The sequence below is a fragment of the Anabrus simplex genome, chromosome 1, assembly GCF_040414725.1.
Source record: "Anabrus simplex isolate iqAnaSimp1 chromosome 1, ASM4041472v1, whole genome shotgun sequence".
NCBI classification, from domain to species: Eukaryota; Metazoa; Arthropoda; class Insecta; order Orthoptera; family Tettigoniidae; genus Anabrus; species Anabrus simplex.
Window position 1 is genome coordinate 837,220,368 of NC_090265.1, and position 18,757 is coordinate 837,239,124.

Sequence of the window (18,757 nt, forward strand, 5' to 3'; positions counted from 1 at the left end):
GAGCAGGTGGTCAAAAGGTGCTACTACGCAGGTGCAGCGTTGTGTGTTGCCAATGTTGCCGGATCGACTGTTCTGACTTCATTCACCAAACTTTATTGTCACAGGTTGTATATAGAAATATATATTAACAGTGACAACTTAAAACCTGAAACTACATCGGAGGATGCTTACAACGTCCATCTGATTGACTCTTCTATATGGTGTAGAAGCTTGAAAACTGAAAGTTGGCACCATGAGAAAATCAGAAGCATTTGAGGTTTGAATCCATCAAAGAATTCTGAAATTACCCTGGACTGTTGAAGTGATGAACAGAGATGTCCTAAGGAGAGCAAATAGCAAACTTCATCTCTTGTCTGCAGTTAAATGCAGAAAAAATTAACCAAGTTCCTCCACTACATGGAGAATCATATAAGCATGGATATGTTCTTTCCTGTCTTCATGTACATAGATGATATACACTGGTTGCCATGGTTACCATGGTGTCGGAAATCTGTCGATACGAAACTGCCCACGCTAATTCTAGATAGACCCCAGCCCAAAAATATATCGTATTAAAACAGCCTACTTTGGAGATGTGTTCAGAGGCTAAAAATATCAGCTGCTTCAACTAATACTGAAGGGAAAGATAGAAGGCAGATGAGGATATGGTAGAAGACAAATGCCTTGGCTTCAGATTATAAAAAAGTGGTCAGTGATTCTCTGTGCTGGAGAATTGTTTAGGCTAGTGGAAAACAGAAATATATTCATCAGAGCCAATGTTAGGGCACCGAGCATGGCACTTGAAGAAGAAGAGGAGATTTGAAGGCATCTTTTGTTAAGTCAATCCAATTTCTAAATATCTTCTGTTTAGAAGAAGATTTTTTCCAAAATTCGTCCTTAGGAGGATGAAAATTTTACTATAATGATCTTTCCAGCATTGAAAGTACATTTTTTGTCAGTTTTTGTTGTGTTGCTTTCTCTCACTCACACTCACACACACACACACACACACACACACACACACACATTTGCCAAAAACCAATTAGTATTAGTGTGTTAAAACTCTCTAATACTATATATGCATCATTCCCTAACATCATTCCATGTATTAGATACATACATGAAGGAAGTCCTTTCACCACTGTCTGTAATTTTACTTTACCTCTCCTCTTCTTGTTCCAATCGCTGGATGTTGTCTCTCACTATTACCTGTATCTCATTCCCAACAATGCAGTATACCTTTGCCCTTTCAGCTGGAACAATCTGTATCTCACAGCCATAGGTCCATTAAGGGATAAAATGTTAGATAGATGACTTGCTTTCCTCAAAACATTCCTCGAATAATATCTTTGATATTTACCACTTCCATTTCAAATTACCTTGTATCTCATCTCATTAACAATTTACATTTTAAACATACTTATGAATCGATCTATAATTAGTGTTAATATTTGTAGGAATGGCTATCAACAATAATAAGAATAACAATAATGAAATATGTATAGTGCTCTTAACTAGTTTGTTGGTGCCCTTGAAAAGCAAAGCGTCCGATGAGTGTACAGGACGAGAATGTGTTTCGGTGCACAATTTAAATACCTTGCAGAACTCATTATACACAACTTAAGCGAGAAAGCAACATGGATAAATAGAACCAACAAAATGAAAAAAGCACAATTTCTAACCTGGATAACTTTTAACAAAAAATGCTTGTCAATAGACACTAAGATCCAACACTATAAAACTGTAACTTTGCCCAAAGCCACTTAAGCTTGTGAAACCTTGTTCCAAATTAAAAAATGAAAGAAGAACTGATCAACTCCTCAAAACTGAAAGAAGAATTATCATCACAACTAGCATAAATAAAAAGTACCAGCTGGAAGGAGCCTAGAGAATCCTCCCCAATGAAACTGTCTATCGAGAGATTCACCAGTTACCAGCATGATGAAGAAGAAAAGAATCTCTTATTTCTTTCACATCTTACAATTACCAGAAAACAGGATTTTATGACAACTAGTGAAGAAATCTGGGAAAGAAGACAGGAGGGCATTGGATCAATGAAATTCAAGAGGATCTCAAAACAGTTGGACTTGAAATTACAGATGCAGAGAACAAGAATAAAATTACCACCCTTCTTAAGAATCACAAATTGTCAACTGAAATGATGCACAGAAGGCCTGTAGAGATTTTAGATGAATTAAAAACACTGCAATCAGAATGAGTGAATAAGTACTGGGCAGATAGGAAGGATCAAACAATACAAAGTGTACATGGAAGACTCAAGTAGTCCAGTGTGGTCAATAAAGTTAATAATAACAGGGTAATGTGGTATATGGTATGTGAGTTTCAGTTGTATTGGAGATAAAACAAACATCCAGTCTGTGACCCAAGAGAATTAATCATTCGTTATTAAAATCTCATGACCTGGCCAAGAATTGAATCAAAGACCCTAAGATCAGGTCAGGACACCAACCATTCAGCTACAGAGCCAGACAGAATAAACCAAACCAAACCCCAAACCCCATAGCACAACAGCCCCAAAGGGCCATGGTCTACCAAGCAACCACTGCTCAGCCCGAAGGCCTGCAAATTATGAGGTGCCATGTGATCAGCACGATGAATCCTCTCAGCTGTTATTCTTAGCTTTCTAGACCGGGGCCACCATCTCACCATCAGATAGCTCCTCAATTGTGATCATGTAGGCTGAGTGAACCTCGAACCAGCCCTCAGATCCAGGTAAAAATCCCTGACCTGGCCAGGAATTGAACCTGAGGCCTCCGGGTAAGAGGCAGGCATGCCACCCTACACCACAGAGCCAGCGTCAGATGGAATATTTATTTTAAATAATACCATATAGTTCTTGAAGCAGAAGAAATTAAATGATAACTGAGTAAAACATACCAAAGAAAAATGTTTTATAGATAAATGACAGCACAATACAGATTATTTTCTTACTGAAATATTCCATATTTTGAATTTCATTTCTTTCTTTCCACTTTTTATTTGTTCATCTTTAATTTGCTGTAGTCCACCTCCATAGTGTAATGATTAGTGCAATCAGCTGTCATTCTCAGAGGCCCCAGATTAGTTTCCTATACTGCTATAGATTTTAAATTGGTTGAAGGGCTAGTATGTTGTTAGTAAGATACATGCAGCTCATGTCCATTGGGGAGGAGCCTGAAAGGAGCTGCACACCTTGGGGAATATGAAGATGCAAGTTTACTTTACTTTACTTTACTCTGCTTTACTTTACTTTACTACTGTGTAAACTAAACTTGGGACAAAGAATAGTTGAATTACAAAAGAATGTTATGCATTTCCTTTAATAACCAGTAATGAAACTTATGTTTCTTTGTAAAATCTGTTTCATTTTTAGGACTTCATAATTTTTTATATACTGCTCCCATAAATGTTGTCAAAGACTTGTTACTACATCCAGTTTATTCCTAATTTGCTTTTTCTAAAATATTATGGAATGAAAATATACCTAGGTACTTACAAACATATTATATCGGTGGATATCTGTAATAGCTAAGACTTCTGTTGTTGAAGTATACAATAGAACTGCAACAGCCCTGAAGATGGTTTTCTGCGGTTTCAGATTTTCACACCAGGCAAATACAGATGCTGTGCCTTAGTTAACACTTAGGGCATAGGTGCCGTACTATTACATTGCAAGGTAACTTTCTAAAACTGCGGCGAGTGTAATATTACGTTGTTCGATTTCTCATGCTTTGTGTTGGAGACGAACGTAATATTACAGCTCTAGCACTCCTGTGTGGATGCCAGTAAGCATGAAGTTGCTTATACTATTTCTAGATAGCACCACATCACTGTTTAATGGAAGAATATCGATCTGTTCAAAGGCATGAGAACTCGTGAAAGGAGCATCCCTCGTAAAGTTGTTTGTTATTGTTTGTTCTGCACATGGCTTCCATCTCATTGTGATGGCAATAGCGAATGGTTGTATTGTTCACAATGATCAGAAAGCAAAGAAACTCAGCACCTCCCAGTTTTTTCAAGACATTTGCTCAAGATTAGTCCTGTCTGCAGGCAATGAATTCGAACCCAGCACCTCCAACAAAGATAGGTCGGATCACTCGAAAACATTTTCCAGACTAAGTTCCTCTTTCTGATGGTAAAATGAAGGCACAGAGAAGATGTATTGTTTGTAGTGACAAGGAAAAACATTGCACGTCAAGGCCGGTAGAAAAGACACTTCATGTCAATGTAGTGACTGTTACGTTGGACTTTGTGCCACCCCCTTGTTTCAAAGTTTACTATACCATAGTGCATTACGAGGGGACATTTATGGTTTTTTAAGTTCAAAGTAGTGTGTTATATCAAATAAATGATGTTTGAGATTTATTTCAACAGTGTAGTGCAGGCATATTTGATTTTTAAATTTTTAATGTTTTTTATTCCTGAAAATGTGTAATTTTGCAGCATCTTTTACAAAAGTTTTTTTTCAATCATACCCAAAATATATTAAACTTGTAGTGTAAGGATTCAGAAACTGAATGGACTTTTCAATTTATCTGTAACTCAGACCACATTCATTTTGTGCCATTCTGAACTTAGCCATAAATTCTAGAAATCAGCCAGCTCGTGGATGAGGAGCAACATTTAAGGCATCAGCAGGATAAGTTTTAAAGCCATGGCCTTTACTTTCCCAGTCCTAGGCCTTTCCCATTCTTGCATCGCAAAAACCTTCAATGTGTTAGTGTGACATTAAAACATTAACCGAAGAACTGTAACATCTTTCGACCTGATTTTATGAGAACAATTTGAATGATGCACTGTGTGCATCCAATCTGTCTGCATCTTGGCACTGAAAACTGAAGGTTTAAAAATTAGGTAGTTCTCCTCTCTGTCAACAATAGACTGATCTCATAAACTTTCATTAGCATCACATTTCTCCATTATGTTTCCTGCATTTACCTTTTTTTTTTTTTTGGTGGGGGGAGGGGGGTTTTTCATTATAATGTTATCTCACTAGATCATTTTCAGCATTTCTACTATTCCTTTAATGAGGGAAACTTGTTTTGTGCTAAACAATGTCTTATCCCAGCAGTAATACCCATGAAAGTAAAGGCTCAATACATACTGTAATACTAATAGGTTGATGGTCACCCTGTAGAGAGTCTTTGGTTATTACTGCATTCCTCGTACCTTTGACGGGTGAGAATCTTCCCTAATATATAGCTTGTTTTAGTTCATCAAAATTTTCAGATAGGCCTACATATGAAAACATTTAAGCATTATGGAGAATGATTCAATTTTACCTGCTTCAAAGGTGTCATGCAAAATCCTGACTATATTAGGACAGGCATTATCATGCAGAGTAGTGATACATATGAAAATCTTACTAGAAATCTTGAACTTAGTGACATGTCTCAATCACAAGGAACAACTCTCATTATTGTTCCGTATTGAAGATGACATTAGGCATAAAATCTCAAGGATAATTTAATAAAACCACCTGTTCAGTACTATCCTCGCTGAATGTGGTTTGAATCTACATGAATTTATGTAGACTTATCAGGTACATGTTTCACCCATTATTTGGGCATCTTCAGCCTGTAGACAACCTTTAGGTCAAGGTTCGGGACCTTATTTAACCATATATAGTATAATATATTGTCTACAGGCTGAAGATGCCCAAATAATGAGTGAAATATGTACCTGATAAGTCTACAATAATTCATGTAGATTCAAACCACATTAAATGTGGATAGTATTGAATAGGAGCCTCCGTGGCTCAGACGGCAGCGCGTCAGCCTCTCACCGCTGGATACCGTGGTTCAAATCCCGGCCACTCCATATGAGATTTGTGCTGGACAAAGCGGAGGCGGGACAGGTTTTTCTCCGGGTACTCCGGTTTTCCCTGTCATCTATCATTCCAGCAACACTCTCCATTATCATTTCATTGCATCTATCAGTCATTAATAATCACCTTCGGAGTGGCGACCCCACTGTAATAACAGCCTATATATGTTTCATTCATTACATTCCTGACCCGGTCTAAGACTGGAAAACAGGTTGTAGGTTTTCTTTTTTTTTTTTTTTTCAGTATTGAATAGGTGGTTTTATTAAATTATCCTTGAGATTTTATGCCTAATGTCTCAATCACCCTGATGTTTCTATGCACGGCACTGCACTGTACAATGGTATGCTTTCATTACATTGAAATGAAATGGTGTATGGCTTTTAGTGCCGGGAGTGTCCGAGGACATGTTTGGCTCGCCAGGTGCAGGTCTTTTGATTTGACGCCCGTAGGTGACCTGCGCGTTGTGATGAGGATGAAATGATGATGATGATACATACACCCATCCCTTGTGTCAGCGATATTAACCAATTATGGTTAAAATTCCCGAACCTGCCGGGAATCGAACCCGGGACCCCTGTGACCAAAGGCCAGCACACTAACGATTTAGCCATGGAGCCGGACTTTCATTACATTGATCCTATATAACTACCTCAGTTGTGTTTCGGATGACAGAAAACTGCACCTTCTCCCCTTCTGGCACACATTGTTAATGACATAATCTTGACAATATTGTTATTAACTGCATAAATTAGTATATGCACTGAATGTCAAGTGGCGTGTATATGAAAATCCATTGCCTAAATCAGATATAAAATTTTATACACACTCCAGGCTTCCGAAGTGTCCTTTGAATGTACCTTTTATACTTGAAGTCCATCGCTGCATTGAAAAATCATAAACCAGTTGAAAAGAATCCTCAATGGAATATTCGTCCTCTCATACAAACAATTGATGATCTTGATGTTAGGGCTCCTGAGACTCAATCACCAGTCAGCCAATACCCAAAAATTCCTTTATAATACACGAATATTGCACAAAAACATATCCAACAGAATAATTATAATTGGAAAAATAGAGTTTCAAAACAACTATTGACAGAACAAGGAAATGTTTACATATTTTTATAGTAGACAATGATACATATTAGGGAAGGTATAATTACACAGAGGTTGTGTGAGTACAGTTCCCTGTATCCTCCTCTGCTTGTTCCTGTGCCCAGGCAAGATGCTTCCTAATTCCAGTTCCTACTTTCTTCTTCTGTTTTGAAAATGTTCCATTAGCCCATGTTCAATAATCTCAAAGAGGGAGGAGAATGTAACTTCCTAGGAATAAGGCAGTGCATGTATCTGAGAGAAAAAATCGTATGTCGTTTCCAATGATGAAAATGTATTTAGGGCCAGAGAGTTCACGTGAGCACTAAAGCACATTTATTTTATTAGCACATTTTTCAGTGAAGTATACTACCTGATTAAAAGTATCCAGGCAACCCTATGTGGGGCCTACATGTAAACTAGAGCCTCAATATTACTATAACCACTGCTATAAAGGGTGATTGAGGACACCATGTTGTTTAGCGCTACAAGATACCTGCAGGACAGGTGGAGCAAGGAAGCTTAGTGACTTCAAACATGGATTGGTTATTGGTTGCCATGTCAGTAAGTTATTAGTAGGGCCATTTCTGCTCTTCTCAGGTTACCTAAATTCACTAATGGGAATGTGAATGTGAAGTAGAAATAGAAAAACATAATCACAACAAAACCATGACCAGGTAGGCCACATGAGTTGACCAATAGCAATAGCATGCACAGTAAAATCATCTGACACTGTGCGATGCCATTGTCGGTGAATTCCACAGTGCCACCAGTTCGGCAGCTAACACCATTACTGTGCACCAGGAGATACAAGAACTGAGATTCAAGGCTTAGGCACCCATCCACAAGCCACATATTTTACCAGTGAAGACTTTTTTGCTACTTGCTTTACGTCGCACCGACACAGATATGTCTTATGGCGACGATGGGATAGGAGAGGCCTAGGAAGTGGAAGGAAGCGGCCGTGGCCTTAATTAAGGTACAGCCCCGGCATTTGCCTGGTGTGAAAATGGGAAACCACGGAAAACCATCTTCAGGGCTGCCGACAGTGGGGCTCGAACCCACTATCTCCCGATTACTGGATACTGGCCGCATTTAAGCGACTGCAGCTATCGAGCTCGGTACCAGTGAAGACTAAGGACCGCAATCAGTGGTGTGAATAGTGTCGGCACTGGCCTGTGGATAACTGGACCATGTAGCAGTCAGATTGGGCAGTTTGGGAGTAGTGAATGCTAGGTGAATGGTGTATGCTAACTTGTAGAATGACCACAGTAAAAAATCAGCAGAAGTTGAGTGACACTGTGAGGGGGTTGCTTTCCATTGAAGGAACTCAGTCCTCTCATGACTGAAGTTAATGAAAATGAAATGGCGTATGGCTTTTAGTGCCGGGATGTGTCCGAGGACTTCGGCTCACCAAGTTCAGGCCTTTTGATTTGAATCCTGTAGGTGACCTGCGCGATGTGATAAGGATGAAATTATGTTGATGACGACACATACACCCAGTCCCCGTGCCAGGGAAATTAACCAATTAAGGTTAAAATTCCCGACCCTACCGGAAATCGAACCTGGGACCCCTGTGACCAAAGGCCAGCACACTAACCATTTAGGCATGGAGCTGGACATTGAGGTTAATAATATTACAGAGCACATTAAAGGTGGAAGGAAGTAAAGACATTTTGACTAGCTCCATGATTTGGAGAAGATCACTGTGTGTTTCAGCATGATAATACTCCCTGTCACAAAATGGAGTCTGTTTGTGAGTGGTTTGTGAACAATAAGGTCCCTGAAATGGACTGGCCAGCCCAGAGCCCCAAGCTCAATCCTATTGAACATGTCTGGGATGAACTAGAATGAGGACTTTGCTCCATACCCCCAATGATCCACATCACAAAGTACATTTGTTACAGCATTGCAGAAAGAATGCTCTTCCATTCCCCTGGAGATGTCTCAACACCTGGTGAACATTCACCCTTGCAGAGTTCGAGCTGTTCTTAACCACCCTTTAATGATGTCCACTACTGGGTAGTATATCCGAGAAACACTTGGAAAACAGTTTTGAGCAGGTGTCTGGATATTTTTTAAAAATCCTTCACATTGTGATTTTTTATTATCAGGCAATTGCCTACTTATTCATATTACAGATACTGACTCTGTGTTGTCTGCCTATGTAATGATGTTTACAGAAAGATAGACTGGAGAATATTATACATTAACAGAACGAAGTTCACCTCTGCAGTGTATTGGTATTGGTTAGCACTATTCGCTGCCATCCTCAGAGGCCCGGGTTTGATTCCCTGTACTGTCAGAGACTTAAGAATGGCAAAAGTGGTACATGCAGCTCACCTCCAGTGGGGGTGTGCCTCAAAAGAGCTGCACCACCTCAGGATGGGGACACGAGTTTTCTTAGCAGAATGAAAAGTGAAAAGAACATACCAGTAACACATTTCATAACCCTAAAGGACTACTTTGTAACCATAACAACAAGATATACTGATGATTGAAACAAAACATATGGAACCATTACAATTTACTCCAAACAAATAAGAAGAAGAAACAATTTACAAACATTAATACAGTGATTATTACATACAACATAATAAATATTACCAACATGTCAAAAATGAAAGAAAGAAAAACACCTAAGAATGAAAAGAAAGCATGTTCAGGAATTAAAAGGGAGCATGTCAGCATAAGACTAATGAAAATCATATGGTATAGTTGACAGTTCACTAAATAATCCATACTGAATAAAACATGAAAACCATTATAACACTAATCACTGTGTATTCCTTACTATAATATATTAATAGAATTTAAAGGATTTGAATCAATAACCAACAAATTATGAATTTTCTTTTCTTTATAGTCTACTCTTTTACCGAAATAGCAAAGACCCAACATAGCTCTTAATCCCTAGTCCCTTCATAAGGGTAGCCCTTTGGTCATTTGTATGCAGTGTTGAGAAGGAAATACAAAAATGCCATTTCTCTCATTTCCAGGGAGCAATGAGTCCCGAGTCAAGTCGCCTGAAGGCACTGAGTGCTGAGTCATTACGTTCAGTGAGTCCAGGCAGTGATAGTGTGTTTTATAGTGAGAGTGCAGACCCCAGTAACAACGTCCCAACGAGTGGAGAAAGTGCAGGAGTGCTCTGTCACCATTGTGGGCGAGAAGTAGATAGTAAAACACTCTCTTCAGGACCTGAGGTGTGTTCTTAATAATAAGATGTGGCATAACAACCACTCAGTGACCCTGAATGGTGTTAAAAGAATTCCCAAAGGAAAACAGTTAATCCTGAGGTCCTTGATCTGAATCTGTAAACCACTTCCAGTAACTTTGTGTTGAATCACTTCTTCTTGTCAACTTCCAATACTCCTCTTGTGGTCTTGTATTATTCCTAACCTAAAATGTTTCCTCTTTCAAAAAAAATGGAGGCTTCTTTCCATCCCTCAAGTTTAATACAATTTGGCTTTGCTTTTTTCTCATGTCGATCATTCAGTCAGTCAATATATTTTGTCAAGTTCATTAAAATATATATTTGTAGGTAAAATAGTCCCATTATAGGGGTGTTGATGTAAATGGCTCATAAAATTCAATCCATAATCGGACATATCTTAACTGCGTGTTTGATAGTAAGCACAATTTGAATGTTTATGTATCAAGGAGAATGTTGAATATCAATTAACTTCTTTGTTGATGAGTGAAAGATTATTCAAAAGAGCAAAGTGTAATGGGTATTGATGGTGGAGTTAATGGACTGATTCTGGGAACGATGAAACTAATTTTTTGTTTATGTTGATTCTTCTTCTGAGTTGCAAATTGCCAGTCAATTGATCTTTGAATTTCTGGCCACTCATTATTTGATAACACACCTATTTTTAATAGTAACCATTACTTCATTTCAGCTTCACTTAAATTTTCTGAATTGCTCAGGAATCTCAGGAATTAAAATTCCAGCATGTCCCAAACTTCTAAGGTAAACTGAAAGATGTGTTGCCTTTGAGGTCTGGCTAACAAAGGATTACAGAAAGCTACAAGATTATAAATTAATGTTTGATAGTTCTTTACTCTCTGGCTAGGGTTACCTGCCACAGGATGGAGTGGACAGTACAGCCAGTGACTCAATGCCAAGGGTTGGGTGGCAGTAAACAACACAACACTCTAAAGGGGCCAACAGCTTCGGGTGGACGAGACCTTTTAATTATGTGCTGGTATGCAGTGGAAGAAATTCCACTGAAATCCAGCACACAGCATCTGTTCTCCAGGTTAGAGACAGCCTCATTGAAACCTGGCAGTTAGGTATAAAATGCCTTCAAGTATGGCAAGCCTACATGAAGCATCAAAATGGATCAGGAAAGAGCTAAGAAGTACCATACATCTCTGGTATCTCCAACAGGGTGCAAAAATTGGAATGAGATCAATGATCCACTAATTAACCCGAGAGCTCCTTGGTAATGGAAGAAGTAGTTTGATAGTTCTTGAGCAATGAATCAGTACCGTACTAGATTTAGCTTATGAGGGTAGCAGTGCAAAAATGTAGCTTGTTTAACAAAATGTTGAACTCCTCTGTGATCATCACTCATTTGAAGTCTACCACTGCTCATTACTATAATTAATTTCCTAAAAATGAAGCATGTTTATAATGATGTCCGATAATTTCAATGTAGATATACCGTATCCTTCCTGTGTGCAAAACCAAAAGATAAGACTCATTTTTGTGATTTACCAGGTGTATGCATAAGTCTTTTCTGGTTTCACTAAGAGATGGCTCCAGTGAACAGTACATAGCGTACGAATTTGACACATATGTCAGTTTGTCCAACTGACATTAACCTATCAACAGACACAAGATGAGTCCGCCAAAAACCAGCTTCTGTGTTGTATCGTTCAGTGAACATGTCGACATTTCTGCCTGAAAAAGAACTTTTGCGGCATTCTTTTCTTATTTAATCAAAAGCAAAAGGCTGTGGAAAGTCATAGTTTTCTGGTATAAACATATTGTCCCGTAAGAATTAATACTGCATAACTGACAAAATCCAAAGTCTACATGAGAGGCAAAAAACAGTTTATTTTGAACATAATACAAAATAATATAGTTATTTTTTGATATTGTGATGTAAACTCATCATTGTATACTCAGATAGTGCTATTAAATTAATGTTTGTGTTGTTTAATCTGTAGCATCAGTTATGCAGTATTGGATCAGTTAAATTTTCAGAAAACAGTGAGTTACGCGGTATTGAATTCCATAATAAAATTGATAAAACCTAGTTGTTTAAATTATTATTCTAATTCTTACCATTAAATTTAAAATATAACCTTAAAATACAAAAGTCCAACATCCTTGGTTTTTATAGTACCCAAATTGGGCCACATCAACTATGATCATGAATCACAATTAGGGTATTCATTCTTACAAGTGTGAAATGTTGTCATAATAGGAATGGCAGTCTTTAGGAATTACACTTTGAGTTGCTGAAGATGATCCCATTTTGTATTCTTGATCTTCAAGTACCTTTGGTAAAGTTTTGAAAGCTCTTGTTCACTTACTATTTTAGGTCACCTGGGCATCTACACAAAATCATCCTCAAAATTCAATTTGTAGAAAATTTCTCCTGTCAGATCATATTAAAAAACTTTACGATCCATAACAGATGGGTCATAAGCTTTTCGTCCGGGATGAATGGAATCGTATATCCATGAATCTCTTATGGCATAATTGGTGAAGAATGAGTAGTCAAGATAAACTGCATTGTATGGTTGGGGTTTTCCTTATGTTTCTTTTGACACTGATGCATATTGGCTGGGAAGTGTGATTTCACAGTTCTTTAACATACATTCAATTGCACTATGGACTGAGTCACATTCCATTTGGATGTGACCCTTTACTAGGAATTTCTGGAAAATCGCTACCCCAGTTTTCTTGGCTAGCTTCAACAAAGCGTCAGACATCACTACATTCAGATTTTGGTAGGTGCATCCATCGGAATACAAGATAATAGGAACACGTGCCGTTTCAAACTGCTTGCTTATTGTATCGATTATGCAAGAGGTAAAGACTGAAGCCACCAGCTCAGTTTGGCTTTCATCGAACCAATATCATGTTACATCATGGGTTCCTAAGTTATATTGTACTCAGTTATGCTGCCAGCTCTGTAGCTAACACACAGATTACATTCATCTTTTCTTGGCCTGAACAATCCTATGTTCAAGTCAGAGAGAATGGTACTGGAGGTGTACCTACTGACAATCTCATTATTCATTCCTTTGTAACTCTCTTTGTACAGTTCATGCAAATGACTTACTGATTGAATTACAGGCTCCAGATATACTTTTGTTGACTTGCTCCTGCAGTAGTGAGAAGGTAATTTTGGCAACTTTTCCAAAATTCATGTATTCCACTCTTCTTGCTACGATTGCCTAATGGATGGTTTTTCTCAGCACGACGAATGGTTCTACTCTCTGAAGTTTGACCTTTCTAGTACCTAACAGTCCATGCATTAATTCTGAATGTGTTTAAAAACTTTTTATTTTTGCAAACTTGTTTCTTCTGGTGGTTGATGCAAATGTAATAGACCATGTACCACTGCATCTTGATTCCCCTACATGTGGTCATTTTCTAGCGATGGAATCCACAAGTCCAGTAATGTGCACTTTACGCTGATCCCAAGATATGGTCTTCCAAAATTCCTTAAATACCTCTTTTCTTTCTTCATCTTTAATGTTGTTGCACTCCCACAATTTTTGGACTTTTTACACATATTTGAAGTTCAAGTAGGTCCCTGCTTCCTTTCTCTAGACATCTTGTATGACTTTCCGTTCTTTTGTCCTTCTGTAATCTAGGTATGGATTGCCTTCCATTCTCAATCTTTTATTTTTGTGTTGTTTCCATACATCTTTCATACTTTTATTTTTCCTTCGCCTTCTGGTGCACTGAATAGCTCAGCCCATGTGTCAGGGGTGTAATAAGAATAATTTTATTTGGATACTTTGTTGGCAGGAGGAAGTATAGGTGGACCTAAAAATCAAATTAATGTACATGTATAAAATTTTGAAGTAATATTTTAACTAATAGCATGCAATTAGATTATCCTATACTGAAAATTATTGCAATGGAACATGCATACTTTCATTGTCTGTAGAGGTGCTTGAAGACCTAAGTGAAGATTTCTCACTTGGCTGGGGTTTAGGAGCACCATTCTCACAGCTCCTATCAACAATACCTACCAAAATAAGCAATAAAGCGAAATGTAAGGAAATTTGAACGATTTAAGGCATATGATCGTAAATTTAAATTAGAGCCTGTGAAATAACAACTACTGACTTACGTTGATTATATGACTTGGAATTTGCATCTATAGCTTCAGGGGTAAATAACTGTAGAGTAATGGGATCTGGAATGATAATAAAAATATTTAATCTCCATTATAATATAACATAAAGTAATTAATTTACATAACGAACAGGCCTACTAATAAATTAAATCTTTCGAAACTACATTATGTCATTTTTAATGTGCTGAAAACAAACTTACTTGATTTTGCAATTCTTCTGAGAATTGAAGCATTTGCAAATGAGAATCCAAGTTGTGCTATTATTCCATGTTCCGAGAACGTATTATCAACAACATCATCGGAGTTCTCAAGTAGTATTTCCTCATCAGTGACTGAGAGCAGAACAGTAATTTTCCTCTTTTCCTTCTGAAGCCATGTAACGCAGTGGCTTTAATTCTGATGTTTCTGGATAATAACTACTACAATTATTATTATTATTATTATTATTTTAACACAAGCACTGTAGAGAACTCAAGACAAACTTCTTCTCCACCGGGCGAGTTGGCCGTGCGTGTAGAGGCGCGCGGCTGTGAGCTTGCATCCGGGAGATAGTAGGTTCGAATCCCACTATCGGCAGCCCTGAAAATGGTTTTCCGTGGTTTCCCATTTTCACACCAGGCAAATGCTGGGGCTCTACCTTAATTAAGGCCACGGCCACTTCCTTCCAACTCCTAGGCCTTTCCTATCCCATCGTCGCCATAAGATCTATCTGTGTCGGTGCGACGTAAAGTCCATAGCAAAAAAAAAAAAACTTCTTCTCCCACCAAAGTGTGATTATTGTAGACCTGGGCTACTGACTGATAGTCACAGAGTTGGCTGTCGGCAACAATACTGTGCTACTTTCAGTTCACTACGCATGAATTGGCGGAGGTTATAAAAATGAGAGGGAAATCCTTTTGATTCACAAAACCCCGCCAAACAAGACAATTCAGTTATGTGGTACTGCAAAAATATATGAGTCACTGTACTTATGCAGTATAGTTTCACCCCCAGTTTTTGGACAACAATGTGTAACTATGAAATTCCCACTGCTGAAACGGATGAGGGGCTCATTACAGATGCCAACAGAGCCAATAAGTCATTTTCATCAGAAATGTCAGTTAGGTGGTATTCATTCTTAAGGTACTATATGGTGAACATGCTCCATCAATTAGAACATGCGAGATATTGTTTCGACAATTTACACGTGGTGATTTCAATGTGAAAGACAGTGCGCGCTCTGGTAGCGGTATTGTGTATTATGATCTCTTGAAGCCTGGTGAAACTGTTAATGCACAACGCTATCACCAACAAATCATTAATTTAAATCATGCATTGATTGAAAGGTGACTGGAATGGGCCAGAAGACATGGCACGGTGATTTTGTTACACGACAATGTGCCGTCTCACACAGCAAAACCAGTGAAAGACACCTTGAAATTGCTTGGATTGGACATCCTTCCGCACCCACCATACTCCGCCGACCTGCATAAGTTTTTGTCAGTTTTTGTGGTAAAGAAAATATGTGATTTTCAAGGGAAATTCATTTTTTTGTTCTCCACACTTTGCCCATCTTTTTAGGTAAGTTATAAATACCATACCATAAAAACTGCTCGTCTTTTGCGGCAAACCATTCGTTGAGCCATTTTCCAACTTCCTGAAAATTGCTGAAGTGCTGCCTTGTGAGTGTGTGCCCCATTGATGCGAAGAGGTGATAGATGGTACCAGGTCAGGGAAGTACGGCAAGTGTGGAAGGATGTCCCATCCAAGCGATTCCAAGGTGTCTTTCACTGGTTTCGCTGTGTGAGACGGCGCATTCTCGTGTAACAAAATCACTTTGCCATGTCTTCTGGCCCATTCCAGTCACCTTTCGATCAATGTATCATTTAAGTTAGTGATTTGTTGGCAATAATGTTGTGCATTAGCAGTTTCGCCGGGCTTCAAGAGTTCATAATACACAATACCGCTCTGGTCCCACCAGACACAAAGCATGGTCTTTCATATTGAAATCACCATGTTTAAATTGTTGAAACCATGTCTCACATGTTCTAATCGATGGAGCATGTTCACCATATGTTTCTACCAGCAAATGATGACTTTCCACAGCCTTTTCCTTTTGATTAAATAAGAAAAGCAATGCGTGCCGCAAATGTTCTTTTTCAGGCACAAACATCGACATGATCACTGAACAATACAACACAGATGCTAGTGTTTGGCAGACTCAACTTGTGTGTGTTGGTAGGTTAATGTCAGACGAACAAACTGACGTATGTGTCAAATTCATACCCTGCGTACTGTTCGCTGGTGCCATCTCTTAGCGAAACCGGAAAAGACTTATGCATACACCTGGTAAGCACTTTGGCAATATTAAATATTTAAAACTTCAGAATTTCAAACAAATGAACTATTATTGTCTATCAAGATATTTTTACTTCATGACTAGGTAATACTGAAAGCTTCACATAGTTAGCCATATGTCAGTCCTGGGAATGTGTCTTCTTGATAGAATATTGTAATAATTTTATACCTTCATAAATTACGTTATCTTCTTCTGACTTACCATCAGCAGAGCAGCAGCCCCCACAGACAACTTGTCCTTAGTGGGTTCACAAGCCACCTGCCCTGCTTATCTATAAGATTACGATCTTTCAGTCTAAAGGTGGAGCAAAATGTAATGCTTTTGGAAGCAGTTCCTGTGGTGATCTTGTTTAATTGTTTATCTCTTAATTGTTTTCTTTTTGTAATGATCCAATGTTTATACCATACAATTTTGTTGAATAAATTGTAATGATTTTATACCTTCATAACTTAGCTTTATTTGACAAAATTACACAATACAAACAAACAAGAGATACACAATGAAGTGAGATTGCCATAGCAAGTTCATATACTGTATTTGCCATTGGGAGAAACTGATAGTTTTATGGCTAATGTCCTAAAAGAGAAAAAGATATTATTCATATACTCACTGAAATACAGTTGAAGGTTATACTTGTCTTAACCCTACAACACAAACGTTCGTAATTTTTACAACTGCCAATTCTTCATTGTTGCGTGAAAAGTATGGGAAGAACACAAGCGCTTTTCCATCGCTTCAGTACCTTTGTAGCTTATGTGCTTGAATGATGTGCTTATGACTTCCAAGAGGAAACTCCACGCACCGCTTAGAAAACAGTTGTGGCCGTTCTGAAGGTCGTCATTGTTACAAACGTTTGTAACCTCGTTATACCAAACAAGGTCATTAATGCTTACGATATGGGCTTATAGTTACTTTTATTATGTGGGTAATCCATGTTCACAAAACCAGCTGCAAAAAGAAGAATGTCCTAAATGGGAAACACTTCCTAATTCAACTGAGTGACGAGCCACTCTCATCATGGATGCAAAGCAGGTTACATATTCCAACACTATCAAATAATCTGCATTTCGCTATACAGTCAGTCCTTGGAATCGAACCCCATCATGAGTAAAATACTGGAACATCATCTGTCCCAAGGAGAACTATCTGCCACATTTGTCCGTCAAAAAGGAGGAGAATGACAAAAATGTTTTGTACTGTTTGTTGTAAGGCATTTTCAAAGTGCCCTGAGCGCAAATATGCACTACGTGTTCAAAATAAATGTTTTCATTGTTGTCAAAACTATTGTTTCTTTGCCTTTAGACAGTGCCCTGCATTGTTTATTAGTGATATTTAATATATAATAAAAGGTGTTGCAAAATGTTCGTTCGTTCTTTTGTCATGTCATAAAAGTAACGAACGTTTGTGAAATAAGATAATTGAAGGGTTAAAGAAAATTCTAGTTCTACATCATTACATATCATAAAATGTAGCATTTCAAAAGTTTAAAGGTGTTTTTAAATATTGGAAGAAAAAAAAACGAGCGAGTTGGCCATGGGATTAGGGTGGCATACTTGTAAACTTGCATTGTGAGATGGTGGGTTCAAATCTCACCATCAGCAGCCCCGAAGGTAGTTTTCCGTGGTTTCCAACTTTCACACCAGGCAAATACTTGGGCTGTACCTTAATTAAGGCCATGGTTGTTACCTTTCCAATCCCAGTGCTTCCCATACTTGCATCACTGAAAACTTCTGATGTGACAGTGTGGTGTTAAACCACTGGCAAAGAGAAATAAATCAAGAAACTTGTTGATAGATTGCAACAAGCATTATAAAATTTTCAGTAGCAATCATCAGAAATCATCTGTATAGATATCACAGCACTTGAAATTTCACTAAGAACCTATAGCTCAAAATTGATTACAAATGCATGTAAATCACTTGTGTATTATTCAGTACCAGATTAAATTATTATTATTATTATTATTATTATTATTATTATTATTATTATTATTATTATTATTATTATTATTATTATTATTATTATTATTCTGAGGATACTGTTGTGGACAGAGGTGAATGGGTGGATATAGAAAAGATGGAAGATTACTTTAAAACTTTAAAATTGGGGGTTTTTTCTTTCTTTTCAAACTTTACACTTTGCTAAGCAAATAACAAAATCAAGTACAAAGTCTAGCTCATGTGTAAAAATA

General features: G+C 37.9%; 1 protein-coding gene across 1 annotated transcript in view; it reads left to right on the top strand.

Annotated features, from left to right (window-relative positions):
• The window catches only part of LOC136857204 (serine-rich adhesin for platelets), a 329,451-nt gene that overhangs the window by 158,081 nt on the left and 152,613 nt on the right, over nucleotides 1–18,757 (top strand). Inside the window, exon 17 of the mRNA XM_068224997.1 lies at nucleotides 9,897–10,100. Within this exon, the coding sequence (XP_068081098.1) occupies nucleotides 9,897–10,100 (204 nt within the window). The remainder of the gene's footprint in view (nucleotides 1–9,896; nucleotides 10,101–18,757) is intronic.